Source organism: Mesocricetus auratus, unplaced genomic scaffold (genome assembly GCF_017639785.1).
Source record: "Mesocricetus auratus isolate SY011 unplaced genomic scaffold, BCM_Maur_2.0 Super-Scaffold_100007, whole genome shotgun sequence".
Taxonomy (NCBI): Eukaryota; Metazoa; Chordata; class Mammalia; order Rodentia; family Cricetidae; genus Mesocricetus; species Mesocricetus auratus.
Window position 1 is genome coordinate 9,246,482 of NW_024429191.1, and position 16,616 is coordinate 9,263,097.

The following is a 16,616-nucleotide window of genomic DNA, read 5'->3' on the forward strand; positions in this document are numbered from 1 at the left end:
GATTCCATACTCAGCAGCACAGAAAAAAAATCTATGCCAGAAGAAAGACTTAAAAACGTTTACAATGAGCCGGGTGGTGGTGGCGGCGGCGCACACCTTTAATCCCAGCACTCGGGAGGCAGAGGCAGGCGGATCTGTGTGAGTTCGAGGCTGGGCTGGACCGTCAGCCTCAAACAATACAGAGAAACCCTGTCTCGTAAAAACAAACAAACAAAAAAACGTTTACAATGAGAGCAAACATTGAGGTTACCCCTCTGCAATGCATGTGCCACACAGGTGCCTGCTTTTGTGGCCTTTAGTATTGACACAAATAAAAATACACTCTTGAGGGTATATTTTAACCCTGAGTGACAGCCTTCCCGGCTTGTTCCTGTGTTGGCAAAGCAATTCGGTTCACCCTGCAGCCATTCTACCAGCCTTAATTTATGCTTACAATCACAGCTCCTCTGGCATGCATGTCTGCACTGCGTCGATGAGACTTGGCAGACTTCCAGCAGTGAGCTGCCAGGAACCCCCACCGACCGCTGCCTCCCTTTGCCCCACTCCGACACGAGCTTATTCATAGCCTAGGGCTGCCGCAGCTGTGAGTCCGCATGGGGGGGTCTCGCCAAAAGCCAAGTTACTGGCCCAGGAGGCCGCGCCCAGTCCTCAGGAGGCTGCTGAATGGCTGGCTGCCTCTGACCTTAGGGGGCGGGGCGGGGAGGCGGAGTCTGCAGCGCCCGGCTGGTGGCTACCCAGGCCCAGCCGACAGACAAGATGGCGCTGGCTGCTGCTAGTCGCGGGCTGCTGCACGCGGGTTCGTGGCCAGGGCGGGGGAGCTGGTGTACGGCCTCAGAGAGGGTGGGTTCGCGGGCGGCGGTGGCGAGAGTGGCGTGCCTGCTAACGGTGCTCCGGGCTCCGCAGGGTCCCGCCTCGGGCGCCGAGAGGTCGTAGACGGCGCGCGGCGCTTCGCTAACAAGCGGGTGCTGGTGGAGACTGAGGACACTTCAGGTAAGGGAGTGCTCGGGCTGTGACAACCCGGCATGTGATCAGTTAATGTCCTCCAGACCCAAGGCCACCAGTCAGTTGTGAAGTCAGGCAGATGTTGAGAGCTTTGAATTGCCAAAAGCAGTGAGGAAAAAAAACTCATGTAAACTTAGTTTCTTAAGTTCACACCAACATTATGATCTGTTACCTAAACTATTAGTTAAAAATGATTGCAGCCTGCTGTGGGTGCTCGTGCTTGTAAACTTACCTGAAGCTTAGAGTTCTAGGTCAGTCTCATCACCATGAGACAGGCTCTCAAAAATACGCCAGGACTGGAGAGATGGCTCAGCAGTTAAGACAACCCACCTGCCCTGGAACGCAGGTTCAATTCCCAGCACCCACATAGCAGCTCAGAACTGTCTGTTATGTTACTTCAGTTCCAGGAGATCTGATAACTTCACACCAATGCACGTAAAATAAAATAAAATTATTTTTTAAAAGAAGAAAGGAAAAGAGAGAAAGGAAATAATAAAGTGCCATCACTCCTGGCTTTCTTTCAAAACAAAAATCCTGACGTCAAAATGATTGGAAGTACTTTTTAATATTTTGCAACTATTTTCCTAGTTAAAGTTGGGAACTGCAAGTAGGGTCTCTCCCCACACCCCAATCCGGTCAGAACACCTAGGAAGCACCTCCCTTCCCAAGGCTGAATGAAGCAGAAGGATGGATGGTGAAGTTGGGATCAGCCTGGGCTGCATGGAGTGCCTGTTTTTCCTGGGCTGCATGGAGTGCCTGTTTTTCCTGTGGTTTGGTTTGTTTCTTAGAGTGAGGATGCAGGATGAAAAGGTAGAATTTTCCAGGACAAATAAATAATGTATTTATGGAAGAGAAACCTGAGAACGTGAACACAGCTAGACCCAGAGCTTAGGGTCACACTCTAACCTCACCCTGTCCTCAACAACAAGTGTTGGCACCTGCAGGGGAGGAAGCATCCCAGGTAGACTTGCAGGTCAAGGTCTGGGTTCCCCGTGTGAGAGTGCTGCCTGAATGCTATGAGGAGGGTCGTGTGCCCAAACCTGATGATTCCAACAGAAGGTGGAGATGTTGAAATGATCACTTCTGTGACAGATTTTAATACATACCAAATACCACAGAGACACACATTTTAAAACACTAGAGGACTGGAGAGGTACCTTAGTGGTAGAACATTTACCTGGCATTGGACAGGCCTTGGGTTTAATCCCAGTACCACAAAAATGAATAAATAAACATAAACATATTAGAATGGGTAGAGGCAACAACTCTATACCACGCCATGGTCACTGGGCTATAAAGGGTCTGTCTCTGTGTCACAGCCCTTGCTGCTCTGGAATGCAAAAGTGATTAGAGCTTAATATCATGTATATTTTATCACAACCTTAGTATATGTTGAGTAACGTGAGATATATATCCACCTGCCTCTGCCTCCGAAGTGCTGGGATTAAAGGTGTGGGCCACCCAGCCCAGCAACCAGTTTTTTTAACCACTGAGCCATCCATCTATCCAGCCCCCCCCCAGCTCACACCTTTAAGCCCCCAGTACATAAACAACCTAAAGTGTGTGTACTTTGCTGGCACAGATAATAGTTTCTTTCAGAGGTGATGCAAGGTCTTTCTGCAAAATTCATCTCGTTTGAAGACGGGCTCTTTGACTTGTTTCATGATTTCTCCAGTGTTGCTTAGCAGGCACTTCAGATTGGCAAATTTCTGAGATCAGTTGCGCCAAAGTCGGGGCATCAAGGTTTTATCTAATAGTCACCCTGCTCCAGGAATTTGGTTACTTAGCCCATGCTTACTAAGGTCATCTAACTTCTCTTAGCTCATGTTCACCTTTTGCCTCCTTACCTTTTCCCTCGTGTCCTCTGCCAAACTGGAATTTTCAGATATGTTCCTCTCAGCTAAGTTTGAGGTTTCTGTTTTATGTAGATCTGTAATTGGGTCACAGTTACCTCTTCCACTTAAGTCAAAGGTCATAAAAGAACCCAGTGGGCACCAAGACTTGGCCCTCATTCTCAAGAGAAGGGTTTTTTTGTTGTTTTGTTTTTCTCAAGACAGGATTTCTTTATGTAGCTGTCCTGAACTAGCTCTGTACACCTGACTGGCCTCGAACTCACAGAGATCCTCCTGCCTCTGCCCCCCAAGTGCTAGGATTATTAAAAGCGTGCACCACCACTGTCTGGCCTGGAGAAGGGTTTTCAGTTGACACCTAGACACTCAGGTTCTCAGCTAGAAAAGTCTCTTATTTTGGAAGCCCTTAAGGCAATACCAGATGATATGACGTCAGCAGTAGTTAGTGGCTACAGTGCCCCGAGATACACCCTTGTGTTTTGCACTTCTGCTGTAAACAGAATCCATGAGGAACCAAGGACGGAAGGGCACCTGATGCCTGCGTTCTCAGCTGCAGTTGCTAGAGAACTGTGAGCTCAGCCCCACTGGAAGCCTCCTGGTATGTCTGGCTCTGATGCTCTCTCTTCCTCTGAAATCTGGTACAGAAGAACAAGAGAATTTCACAAGCTAATAAATTAAAGTCAGGGAAATCAGAAGACAGGCTGATGAGCAGCCAGTAGAACTCTGGCCGCTGTCATCTTTCCAGACGTTAAAATCATGGCAGAGAACCACCTCTGCTGTCAACTTCTTGGTGTCCTTGAGGCTTGGAGCCTAGGGCATTCTGCTGAAAGTGGAAATGACTGGCAGCTAGTGTTGTCAGTTTTGGCACATATCAAGAGAAAACCTTTACTTCTAACTAAAGTAGGTTCCTTGCCAGAACTGCATCTATCTCCAGGCAGGTGAGCCACCTTCAAAATCAGATGGACATCTGGTGCTAATGCTAGAAAGATGGGAAACATTCAGGACCCCGAAAGTCAGATGCCATTCTCGAAGACCTTGTGTGTCCTGGGCCCTCAGGACTGCTTGGCTTCTACCTGAAAATGGAAGTTTATGATAATAACAATCCAAGTGTTTGCTGAATCTGTGGGCACAGGTTACAGCACCCTGAACTGATGAAATGACATCACATTTGTAAAGAACAGAAGTCCAAAGGCAGGGATGGGAAGGACTGTGGTTCTCTGAAGCCCCAGGGGAGAGTCCCCCTGCATGGTCTGGCCATCCAACGTGTAACACTCAGTATCCTTTGGCTCCTGGGTGCCAGAATCCCTGTCCATACCATCCGAGCCCTCACAATGCTTACAGAACTCACTTCGATCTTTTTGCCTCTGTCTCCCAAGTGCAAAAGGTGTGCAACACCATTCCTGGCTGGGGTTTTTTTTTTTTTTTGCTTGTTTTGTTTTCAGTTTTCTTTATAGAAATGAGAGCACATTCCCTATTTGGAGTTTTCTTTGGGGTTTTTGTTGTTTTGTTTTTGAGGCAGGATCTCGCTATGTAACCCTGGCTGACCTAGAACTAAGCTCTTACTGCTCTTTTAAGAGTTATAATTTTGGGGGCTGGAGAGATGGCTCAGAGGTTAAGAGCACTGACTGCTCTCCCAGGGGTTCTGAGTTCAATTCCCAGCAACTACATGGTGGCTCACAGCCATCTATAATTCAATCTGGTGCCCTCTTCTGGCGTGCAGGCAAGACATTGCATGTGATAGATAAATAAATCTCAAAAAAAAAGAGTTATAATTTTGGGCTAACAGATGGCTCAGTGTCAAGAACACTAACCGGGCTTCCAGAGGTCCTGAGTTCAATTCCCAGCAACCACATGGTACCTCACAACAAGTGTAATAAGATCTGGTGCCCTCTTCTGGCCTGTAGGGGTACATGCACGTGGAACACTGTATACACGATAAATTTTTTTTTTAAGTTACAAATTTTTTAAAAAGTTAAAATTTCAGACCAGGCAGTGGTGGCATGTACTGTTAGTCCCAGCAGAGGCAGAGGCAGGAGGATCTCTGAGTTTGAGGTCAGCTTGTATACGGGGTGAGTTCTAGGACAGCCAGGGCTACAAGAGAAGCCCTGTCAAACAAACAAACAAACAAACAGGAGTGGACCGGAAAGAGAAACTAAACAAGAGGACCAGTGGCATTGTCCTAGGTACTTGAGACAGCTCTTAACCATGATCCTCCAGTCTAGTGAGATTATGTAGGAGACTTGAGATCTCCGAGAAGCTAAGACAGCAGATCTAGGCTGTCCAATCAGTAGCAGATTGGGGCTGTCTAAGGGTACACAGGACTCACCATCTACAAGCTTATGGGAAACCAGAATTCCCAAATTGAATGCTTTGCCTGTTTGAGACATCTTACTAGCCCTTGTTTTAACTTGCTTTTGTTGTTGTTGTTGTTGTTGTTGTTTTGTTTTTCCAAGACAGGGTTTCTCTGTATAGTCCTTGAATCTTGGAACTTTCTCTGAAGACCAGGCTGGCCTAAAAGTCAGAGATCTGTTCACCTCTTTTTCCCGAGACTGAATCAAAGTGTGCTCACCAGCACATCAGGCTCCTGAATTAAAGTGTGCTCACCAGCACATCAGGCTCCTGAATTAAAGTGTGCTCACCAGCACATCAGGCTCCTGTCTAACCTTTTTGTTGTTATTCTTGTTGCATGGGGTATTTTTTTGTTTGGTTGTTTGGTTTGTTTGTTTGTTTTTTTGGTCTTTTGGTTTTTTGTTTTCTTTTCGAGACAGGGTTTCTCTATGTAGCCTTAGCTGTTATGGAACTTGCTCTGTAGCCCAGGGTGGCCTCAACTGCAGAGATCCTGCCTCTACTTCCTGAGTGTTGGGATTAAAGGCATGTGCCACCACCTCAAGGCCTGCCTAACCCCCCCCACACACACACACAGGGTTTCTCTGTAATTCTGGAGGCTGTCCTGGAACTTCCTCTGTAGACCAGGCTGGCCTCGAACTCACAAATCTGCCTGCCTCTGCCTCCCAAGTGCTGAGATTAAGGTGTGTACCACCATGGTCTGCCTGAACTTTTGAAACTGCAAATTCTGCAGCTCTCATAGACAGACTGAGGACCAGGGGTGGCCAGGGGTGGCCTGGCCTGGGTGCTTTTCGAGGACTCCACTCTTTTTTAAACTAGGAATCGCGGTGATGAAGTTCAAGAACCCCCCAGTGAACTCCCTCAGCTTGGAGTTTCTGACAGAGTTTGTCATCAGCCTGGAGAAGCTAGAGAATGACAAGACCTTCCGTGGTGTCATCCTCACTTCGGTAGGTGCCTGCTCAAGCCACACACACCTCCAGCCCTGACTGTGGTCAAGAGTGGTAACCTGGAAAATCTGGAGCCTTTCATCATGGGTTATGTTGTCACCAGCAAACCTGACACCATGAGGGGCCTCTAGAACACAGTTTCCAGGAGAGCAGGTTCCCAGGCATGTACCAGGCCTGGACTACCCTCAGGAACCTGCTGAGCAGTCTCTGTGGGAACTTTGTCTTCCCGGGAGCTGCCATCTAGTCAGTTAGCAAATGTCGCCGGCCCGGGGCTCCCAGGGTACCTCTCCCTCCCATCCCACCCCTCCACAGGAGCTGCTGGTTCCCTGGGCTAGTTCCAGCAGAATACCTATCTTGAGAGCCTGTTCTCTGCTTGCCTTTGGACCATCTTAGGTCAGGTATCAGGGCAAATTCTTCTGCCATCTGAATTCTTGAGGGGAGTCTGGACATTGCCTGCAAGTGCTAGCAAATACCAGGAACAGCACTGGTGACAGCAGTGTCCCTGAAGTCAGTAAATGACCATTGAGGGGAGGTGGTACAGTGGTAAGGAAGTCAATGCCAGGACACAAAGTAAGATGTGCAGCTAGTTCATTTTAGCCCCTTTATTCTTGTTATTTGGAGTTAGGTTCCTATATCCCAGACTAGCCTCCAACTTGTAGTGTAGTCAAGGTCACAGTGTTGCTGTGCCAGTCTGTGAGGTGCTGAGAAGCAAGCCCAGGCCTTTGTGGATGCTAGGCAAGTGCTCTACCACTGATCTATATCTCCAACTCCTGATAAATAATGATTTGGGGGCTTTTTTGTTCCTTCTTGGGGGATGATGCTAGAGATTGAACCCAGGGCCATCTGAATATTGGGCAAGTGTTCTGCCACTGTACAACTTCTTCGTCTCCTTGGTAAGGTGCAATGACAGTGCTGCTCTCTTTAAGAGTAGGTGCAAGCCGGGCGTTGGTGGCGCACGCCTTTAATCCCAGCACTTGGGAGGCAGAGGCAGGCGGATCTCTGTGAGTTCGAGGCCAGCCTGGTCTACAAGAGCTAGTTCCAGGACAGTCTCCAAAGCCACAGAGAAACCCTGTCTCGAAAAACCAAAAAAAAAAAAAAAAAAAAAGAGTAGGTGCAAAGTATACGTGTCTCCCTGTGCCATGTGCTATAGCAATACAGAGACCAGACAGGACCATTGAACTATAACACATCTTAGCATCATGGTCAGTAAAGGTACAGGAAGCTAATAGTCATCAAGTCCCAAAGGGCCAGGCTGCCCAGTAGGGGAACAATCACTACCCTGGACAATGGCCACCAGACTCATCTCTCATTAATTGCTTATTGTCATTAAAACTATTAGGTTTTTTTGTTTGTTTGTTTGTTTTCAAGATAGCGTTTCTCTGTGTAGCTTTGGAGCCTATCTTAGAACTCACTTTGTAAACCAGGCTGGCCTCTGAACTCACAGATATCCACCAGCCTCTGCATCTTGAGTGCTGGGATTAGAGGTGTGTGCCACCACTGCCTGGCATCATTGAAACTATTATTTATTCAGCCCATAGCCTTAACAGTTGTCTCACAGCTAATATCACTGCAGGCTACCTTTTAATGCATCTAATTGGTGGTGCTACAGTAGACCAATAAGCATTAGACTGCTCTCTCTCTCTCTCTCTCTCTTCCTCTCTTTCTTCTCCCCTCTCTCCCTTCCCTTCCCCCAATAAAACATCCAACATAACAACAAAAAAAGCATTAGTCTACCAACTGCTACAATTACATTCTTTTTTTTTTTTTTTTTTTTTTTTTTTTTTTTGGTTTTGTTTTCGAGACAGGGTTTCTCTGTATTGTTTTGGAGGCTGTCCTGGAACTAGCTCTGTAGACCAGGCTGGTCTCGAACTCACAAAGATCCACCTGCCTCTGCCTCCCGAGTGCTGGGATTAAAGGCGTGCGCCACCAACGCCCAGCTTACATTCATTATTCTTATCCTATTAATTGTCCTGGAATTTGCTTTAGCCCTTACTCAAGCCTATGTTTTTATACTCCTAGTCAGTCTTTATTCATGTGATAACACATAATGACCCACCAAGCACACATATACCACATAGTTAACTCAAGCCCAATACCACTAACTGGAGCCCTCTCTGCTTTCGTCTGACTTCTGGACTACTAGTGTGATTCCATTTTAACTCTTCTATCTTACTGTCCTTAGGCTGTATAACAGATATCAATGATGATGTGACATACCATGGCCACTGCACCCTGATTGTACAGAAAGACCTTCCTTATGGAATCATTTATTGTAGCTGGTCTTTTCTCCCCAACCCCCTCAACCTCAGGTTTTTTCAGAGCTTCCTATCACTTGAGCCTTGTGGCTAGGTGACCTAGGTGGATGCTGACCACCTACAGGAATTGTTCCACTTAAGCCACTCGAAGTCCCCATACTTGATACATCACTCCTTCTAGCATCAGGCATTTCAATCACATGAGCCCACCATGGCTTAATAGTTCATGTCCAAAAAAGATGGACTCAACCTTCACTGTGACTCCAAGATCACAGAGGATGGATGTCTGTCCACTCCCTCAGCTCCTGACACGGGATGCCGTTGGACAAACAAAACATCTCCTTGCTGCCCTGCACCAAATCTACCACCCATAGACTCGAATCCTGACTAAGAAACTATGCAGAGGGGAAAGCCTCAGGTGGAGGTTTTTTTCCACCTGGCAGCTCCTGACCCATTTCCCAGGATTTGGTGCTGACTCTGACAAGGCTGTCCTGTAGCCGTCGGCTCTTCCTCCACCTGTATTCCCCTCATACCTGCTCTGGTGGCTGTCAGGCCTGAGACATCAAACTGCATATGTAACTATGCAGATCTAGATCTTCCTTCTGCCCCAGAACTGTGTGCCCTGTGCCTCAAAGACAGAACTGAGTACAAAGAGGTGTGCCCAGGTATCAGCCTGGCTGGTGCATAGATGTCTCTGAGCAGTGCCCACTCTTAACCTCTTCTGTCCTTTCCATTTTGAAGCCAGAAAAAGGACAGATATTCCAGAAAGTAGAGTCAGTCCAGGGGAGGGTCCTTGACACCCTCAGTTCTGGATTCCATGGAAGACCCATCTTACTAGCCAAACATGACCCTGGCTTCTCTTGGCAGGACCTCCCGGGTATTTTCTCAGCTGGCCTGGACTTGCGGGAGATGTATGGCCGGAACCCAGCCCATTACACAGAGTACTGGAAGGCAGTGCAGGAGCTGTGGCTGAGGCTCTACTTGTCCAAGCTGGTGTTAGTGTCTGCCATCAATGTGAGTGTCCCCACCCACAGTTCTCCAGGGCCTGCCCAGAAGCAGGGGACACTAAGACTTTGACCTTCCTAGGCCAGTCAGACAAGGCAGAAGAAATGCCAGTGGGTGGGACCGGGACCTGGCTGGCTGGCAATGAACCTTGGCTACAATTAACCCTGAGCAGTCAGGGCTATGCAGGAAGCCCTGCTGGGGAGAAAAACAAAAAGACAAGGAAAAAGCAGGATTCTCTGAGAAGACAGCTCTGAGGATCAGAGCCATGGGAGCATAAAGGAAGAATTGAAGACAGAAAGTTAGGTGATAGAGAATGTAGGGACCTGGAGAAGAGACACTAGTGACCTGTCTCAATATGGAGTATTAGGGTGCATGCAATGTAGACACTGTCATTTTTAGGATTCCCAGGCATCCTGGTGAGACTGGTTGCCAGGGGTGGTAACAGTTCCATGGCCTAATGGCTCTGTCTAAATACTTACTGTGAGCATTAGCATCAGATAAAAGCTACGAAAGGACACAGAACTTGCTGTCCCAAGAGTCATTGTTGGCCCCTAAAAGCTAAAAAGCCACATGCCAAGGCCCTTTTGAGCCCATGAAAAAGCTTGAGTCTGTTAAGACCTCAGCTGCTGATCCCTGGGTGGCCAATCTCAGTTCATGTACCCATCTGGCATACTTGGTCCAGATGCCACTGCAGTGCCAAGACTTCATGCCCAACTCTGCCCTGTCCAAGGAATATTACTGGAAACTGGAGCACCTACAGATTGAGTCTCTTGCTTCTCTACAGGGTGCCTCTCCAGCTGGAGGCTGCCTCATGGCTCTTACCTGTGACTACAGGATTATGGCTGACAACCCCAAGTACACCATAGGACTGAATGAGAGCCTGCTTGGCATCGTTGCCCCTTTCTGGTAAGACAGGGGCTGTATTCAAACTCTACTTGACATCCTCCCTCCTAGCAAGGTGAAGGATGATGTCTTCATTCCAGGTTGAAAGACAACTTTGTGAACACCATTGGACACCGAGCAGCAGAGCGTGCCCTTCAGCTGGGGATGCTCTTCCCACCAGCAGAGGCCCTCAAGCTGGGTGTGGTGGACGAAGTGGTACCTGAGGACCAGATACACAGCAAGGTTCGCTCAGTGATGGTCAAGTGGTTGGCCGTCCCAGGTGAGGAGCAGCAGCAGGTAGCTTTGGGGCACGTGATTAAGGGAGATGGACCACCTTTCCCATTCTGGTGATCCATCATGATGAAAGTGACAGTTCACACAAGTGGAATTCTGTGAGAGTACTTACAGAAAGCTCTTACAGGAGCTGGGAAGCCATCAGGAACACAGCTGCACCCTGTGAAACTGCAGGAACACCAAGACTCTGGTGTTTGACTTTTTTGAGACAGGGTCTCACTGTGTAGTTAAGATTTCCCTGAAACAACCTACTTAACCCATGTCTTCGCTTCTCCAATGTTGAGATACAGGCATGTACCAGTTAAGACACTAAACTGTGAATGTCATGTACTTCCCAAATGTCACAAAGTATCCTTTTTAATTGCTCTAAAAGGAGCCCTCTTCTCTTAGGGAGCAAGTAGTAAGTCCCTACATGCACAAGAAAGAATCTACTGATAATGGAAAATGTGGCCAGTATTACAATTCAAAGAAAATGGCATGTTGGTTATTTGAGGTGCTGGAAATGGAACTCAAGATCTTGTGCATGTGTTCTATCACTGACCTGTGTGCCCAGCCCTAAAAATGACATTAAATAGCAAGCAAATTAAGAGGCAGGCATAGTGGCATGTGCCTGTAATCCTATCTCCAAAAAGAAGACCTACAAGTTAAAGACCATCCTGGGCTACAGAGCTGTCTCAGCAACGGCAATAACAAAAACTCTTGCAGTACCCTCCTGTCTGCTCCTACATTTTATTTATGTGGGGCTATTTAGTTCATTTCAGGCTGGCCTTGAACCCCCTGTTCCACCTTAGCTACCCAAATGCTAAGACACACAGCTTTCTTTGTGATTTTCTGAACTCTCTAGGAGAGTATATTTCAATACTTGAAGTGTAGCACAGCCAGGACTAGCCCCACAGTCTCTGAAGGTGAGTGTCACGAGTAACCCCATTTTCTTCAGACCACTCTCGACAGCTGACCAAGAGCATGATGCGAAAGGCCACCGCAGACAACCTGCTCAAGCAGCGGGAAGCTGACATCCAGAATTTCGTCAGCTTCATTTCCCGAGACTCTATCCAGAAGTCCCTGCACGTGTACTTGGAGAAGCTCAAGCAAAAGAGGGGCTAAAGCACGGCTGCCACAGGCGTTCAGTCACACGTGCCTTCTGGGGACCCACTCAGCCCAAGGGTCATATACAAGGTGTTTTTCAACTTAAAACTTAGCTCTTGTGTTCTTGACCTTAAAATGTCCTGTTCCTGGATGTAGAGGTGGCTCTGGGGTTAAGACCACTGGCTGCTCTTGTACAGAACCCAGATTCAAATTCCAGCACTGATATGTGGCTCATAATCATCTGTAACTCCAGTCCCAGGAATCCAATGCCTTCTGTGCTCTGTATGCACATGGTGTACATACACACATGCAGGCAAAATACCCAGACACATTCACTTTTATATACACACACACAATTTTTTTTAACAGTTCTGTTAGCTGGGGGGATAGGTCTGTCAGTAAGGTCTCACCAACTATCCTGAGAGCTTGGTAAAAGCAAGACATAGTGGATGCGCTTGTAATCTAGTACTGGATAGACAGGAACAGGCAGGTCTCTGGGATCCTCTGGCCAGCCAGTCTAGCCTAATTAGTGAGTGCCAGTGAGACACTTTGTCTCAAAACAAGATAGTACTTCCTTGACCTCTGGCTTATTCAAAAGCAGTTCCTTGAAGCCTAGGGTTTACAGCCCCAACCACAAGAACCTTTTTGCTTGGTGAGCACAAAAGTCCCTCTGAATCTTACAAGGCCACGCTGCATGTCCATCTTGTGAACCATCTGCAGGTTGACTTGTCCCTGGCCTTTACTGGATGTCTTTTTGGAACCTTTAAGACCAGACCATCTCTGTCGCCCTCCAGGATCTCCAGAAAAAAATCCTGTGGCCACATATTTTCATTTAGAAAGAGTAGACAACTGTAAGAGGAACCTGGGGAACAGGAATATGAAGGATGGTGACTAAAAGGTTAATACCTTCCCCTGGTCATGCCCCCATTCCTGCCCCAGTCAGGGTCTCATGTCCCCAAGATGACTTTCCAACTACTTAGCTGAGGACTGCCTTAAATCAGAGTCTCCTGCCTCTGCCTCCTGTGTGCTGGCATTACTGATGGTCACCACCACTGCTGGCTTATGTGGTGCTGGGGACCAAACCCACGGCTTCATACTCTACCCACTGAGCTGCATCCCCAGCCCAGTACTGCTTATTCAGTGCATGGCCCTGAATCTTACATTAGATTTTGCAAGAACCAGATTTGTAGGTTGAGAATAAGGCTTAATAAATAGAGCACCTACCTAGCATGCTCTAGGCCCTTGGTTCAATCCCAGAAATGCCAAAACAAACAGAGCCAAACTTTTCTAATCCATCACAAGGAGTTTTTTCCATGTGGTTCAGACCTATTTCTCTAACACCTCTAAAGATGTTTTATTGACCTCCACAGGCACACACAGAAATAAATACACACATGCACACAAGAAGTTTGAATAACCAGAAACCTCATGACAGCCATATGTCCCCAGAACTATTTCCTGCTCCCGAAGGGACCAAAACCTCCATCCTCTCAGGGCCTTGCCTAGCCCAGGACTTGAGGGGAAAAGTGACATAAGATTCCTTTGAAGGCCTCAACCCAAGTAAGGGTGCAGGCTCGGGACAGAACTTTAGTGCCAGCAATTGCCCTTGTTTTGCTGTGGGTTCCTTCTAGAAACTGCTCACTGGGGCAAGTGAAGCCCCCTTGCTCCTGCAGTGCTAGGTAAGAGCCCAGCCTCTGTTTCAAATGAATGTTTTAGGATCCCTGAAGGCAGAAATCCCGTAGGGTCCAGAAAGACATTAAATCCAAGCTGCACTTGGGGTTATGGCTCATGGAAGCATTTAAAGTTTATGTAAAGGAAATAAAGACGGAGCTGGCACAGCTTCTACCAGGCTGAGAAGTGCATGAGCTAAGCCATCTGGTTCCCTGAGAGCAATGGAAACACAGACCTAATGGGCATTAAGGCCAAGTTTTGCAGCCTAGGAAAGAGGTCTCAGAAAGCATAGTGGCCTCATCTGACCTGGGGATAGTCCTGGCCAAGAAAGAGTGGCTTGTTTATTAAGCATGCAGCTACGTGCTTGATGCTACTCTGGTTCCTTTCATGGGTACTCCTCACATCAGCCCTATGAGGTAGGTGATGTTAGCACACTTTACACGAGGAAACAGGGGCTCTAAATAATCCTCTTATGTCCATAGCCTTTGTCCACACCACTGGCCCTACCCTGAATGGTGGGTGGCCCGCCACCCAGTGATCCATTGTGGGGCCATTCCATGAGGCCAGAGTCTGCAGGTGGCATATCCTGGCTAGGCCATAGCTGTCAGTGAGACTTGAAGGTCACTTCCACAGGAAAATGGTCACTGATGGCAAGAGCCTGGAAGGAGAATGGAGCCTCGTCAGCTCTGCAGAACAGCATGTCCTGTAGCTGTCTTCAGCTGAGAAGTGGGGTGAAGTCTGGATGGCCAACGTTGGGCCTCATAGTGCCCGCATGTGCAAAGGAACAGAAATATGCCAACAGGCCCTTCCTGGGGGACTGGCACTCTGAGAACTCTTGGCTATAACTGCCTCCACTGGAGGGAGCACCATGGAAGTGCACAGCAAGCATTTCTGTGAGTCCTCCCCTAGTGGGCCAGTGTCTGCTGGATCCATCTTCACCAACCCTATCCCACACTCACCTGGGTCTGATCTAGGCCAAATTCCTCCTGAAAGTTGTGAACAGAGGCTGACTGGGCCTTCAGGCTCTTACGCAGGTGAGCACCACTCACTACAATCCGGTCGTAGGCACAGTCTGAGTTGCCCACTGTGGTGTCCGCAGTGTCTGGAATGAGCCATTTAAACACCTCACTACTGCGCAGGCGGATTGATACCCAGTCATGTGCCTTTACATACTTGCAATCAGCATTAAAGTCACCCAGAAACACCATGTCCTGTGGGTAAGCAAAGCAGGTAAATCTTAGCAGTGCTCAGTGATCCAGAACTGAACACACCTTCAGTGTTCCAGGATGCGAGTTAGGAGATGGGCGTGGAGGTTACCTACATCAGTGTTCCACTTGTCAATGACATCAAGGTACACATCGTAGAGGGCATCGATCTCTGCTGCTGCCTGGTGTGGTGCTGCATGCAGGGGGATCAGCACTAGCTCCCGGGCAGCTGTGGAAGGTGGGCGTGTGAGCGTCAAGGAGAGCCTGACATTGGTAGGTCTGGGAGAGGGCAGTATCAAACTCACCAGAACTAGGAACTGAAAATTTGACCACAAAAGGCTCCCGGCTGAAGGCATCCTCTGGATCTGGATACTGGTATGTGCTTACAACCGACACAGCATCTTTCCTGGGAGCAGAGGACCAAGGGGTCTGTGGAGCTGGTCACCTCTGTCCCTGTATCCCCTCCCTTCATCCCACCCCTCACCTGTAGACAAACAGATACATTTCCTTATATTGGTCACGTCCAAGTGGCTTGCTGCTCACAAAACTGTAGTCGTGCTTGGACACTCTGTGGAGAGATCCGACAGTCCCTGGGTCAAGGCACCAAACCAAGCTTGTGGCTGTGGCTGGGGTTGTGGTGCCGGGCCCTGCCATACCTGTTAATTTGCTCCATGAGCAAAGACACTGCACTCAGGTCTGGATCTCGCACCTCCTGCACCAGGGCAATATCATAGCCAGCCAGGATCTGAAGGAAGAACCCACAGGTACACTGTCTCAATCAGCCTAATTGCCCAGAGCCTAGCTCCTAATCCCGTCTGCTCCCCACCTTCCAACCCCTCCCCATTGCCCTCATCCAGTTCCTCCACCACCCTACTGGGCCTCACCTGGGCTATGACACTGCCGCAGTCTGGATCTGACACTTTGTTGTCACCAAAGCTCTGAATATTGAAGGCTCCAATGCGCAGTGCTGTGGCCCCCATGGCCCCCAGTGCCCAAAGTGCTGTCAGCAAAGCCCAGGGCCAACCCATGGCAAAGCAGAAAGCCTAGGGACAGGAATGTCCCAAGAATAACACAAACCCATACCATAGCAATATCCAATTAGGTCTGGTATCCATATTGGCCTGTGTCCCTACACTCCCCATGTTTTTTCAGTGTGTAGTATGGGGGTGGGGGGTGATGATCTCTCTTTGCAAGGATAGATGGATTCTATTCCCACCCAGCCTCCAGCACAGCCCAGTCCAGCCCCTAGACTTACCTGGGCTATGAAGAAGGTGGTATCAAAAACTCAAAGGTCCCGAGTCAGTGTGATTCAGTTCAGAATGGGGGCCTCATGTAGCCCAAGGTGAACTTAGTCTTGGATCTAGAGTAGCTCTGATTCCAAAGCACCCACAGGTATTTGAAGCCCTGGACCAGGAAGGGGCTGGACTCTAATGGGAACCGCCCCTTCCATGGAGTGGATTCCAGAACTGGCTCCCATTCCAGAGACCCAAGAGTGTAAGAGACAGGACACATGCTAAACCAGTTCCACTGACTTAGAATCATGGCTGAAGTTCCTGGCAGCCCCCCAGAAGAATCTCAACACTACAATAAGGGATAACCATGCCCTCGGACAGCCTCTTGTTCTTGTCTCCACCTCTCCAGAAACGAGATGACCCAGAATAAGCCGCCTTGAGCAGTATCCCATCAGGGAAACAGGAAAGACCAGCCCTGGCCTGCTCAGGCACCTCCTGCTGCTTCTCCAGCCCTTCTCCATCACTAAGGAAAGCATCAGCTACTCAGGCTGATCCAAGGTCCTAGATCTTTAGACCCAACCCGCTAACCCCTGGCAGTCCTAGATTTGGTAAGTGAGAAGGAACACCTCACACCCTAGCAAGCCTGTGAAAGCTAGAGTCATGGATCTAGGTAGGGCAGCATCAAGAGGTTGTCTGTCAACATGCCAGAGACACCCACGCGCCTTGAGGCGCCACAAGGGCCGGAAGCCAAGTGTGTGGCTAAAGCAGGCAGGTGTGTCCAGAGGGCGCCTGTGAAGGCAGTGGGTGCCAGCCCCAGAGGCTACCTCCACCTCAACATCAC

At 48.6% G+C, this 16,616-nt stretch overlaps 2 protein-coding genes across 3 annotated transcripts; one reads left to right on the plus strand and one right to left on the minus strand.

Annotated features, from left to right (window-relative positions):
* The first annotated feature begins 684 nt into the window (after window positions 1-684).
* Window positions 685-11,775, plus strand: Eci1 (enoyl-CoA delta isomerase 1). The gene is made up of 7 exons (XM_013121671.3): window positions 685-796; window positions 904-990; window positions 6,018-6,145; window positions 9,268-9,414; window positions 10,190-10,311; window positions 10,389-10,567; window positions 11,519-11,775. The coding sequence occupies exons 1-7, from the start codon at window positions 757-759 to the stop codon at window positions 11,683-11,685; spliced, it is 870 nt and encodes a 289-aa protein (XP_012977125.1). The 5' UTR covers window positions 685-756; the 3' UTR covers window positions 11,686-11,775.
* On the minus strand, window positions 10,921-16,466 carry Dnase1l2 (deoxyribonuclease 1 like 2). 2 transcript variants are annotated; one of them, XR_005878130.1, is made up of 8 exons: window positions 15,428-16,466; window positions 15,200-15,288; window positions 15,028-15,111; window positions 14,849-14,949; window positions 14,660-14,772; window positions 14,298-14,549; window positions 13,846-13,996; window positions 10,921-12,529 (listed from the first exon to the last, which is right to left on the minus strand). XR_005878130.1 is itself a non-coding variant. In XM_040748248.1 (8 exons), exons 2-8 carry the CDS (start codon window positions 15,569-15,571, stop codon window positions 13,943-13,945), a joined length of 837 nt encoding a protein of 278 aa, XP_040604182.1. In that variant the 5' UTR covers window positions 15,572-15,586; window positions 15,799-16,466; the 3' UTR covers window positions 12,997-13,942. The 2 variants fall into 2 exon arrangements, 1 of the variants encoding a protein (XP_040604182.1); XM_040748248.1 differs by lacking the exon at window positions 10,921-12,529 and having other exon boundaries at window positions 12,997-13,996; window positions 15,428-15,586; window positions 15,799-16,466.
* Between the last annotated feature and the right edge of the window lie 150 nt (window positions 16,467-16,616).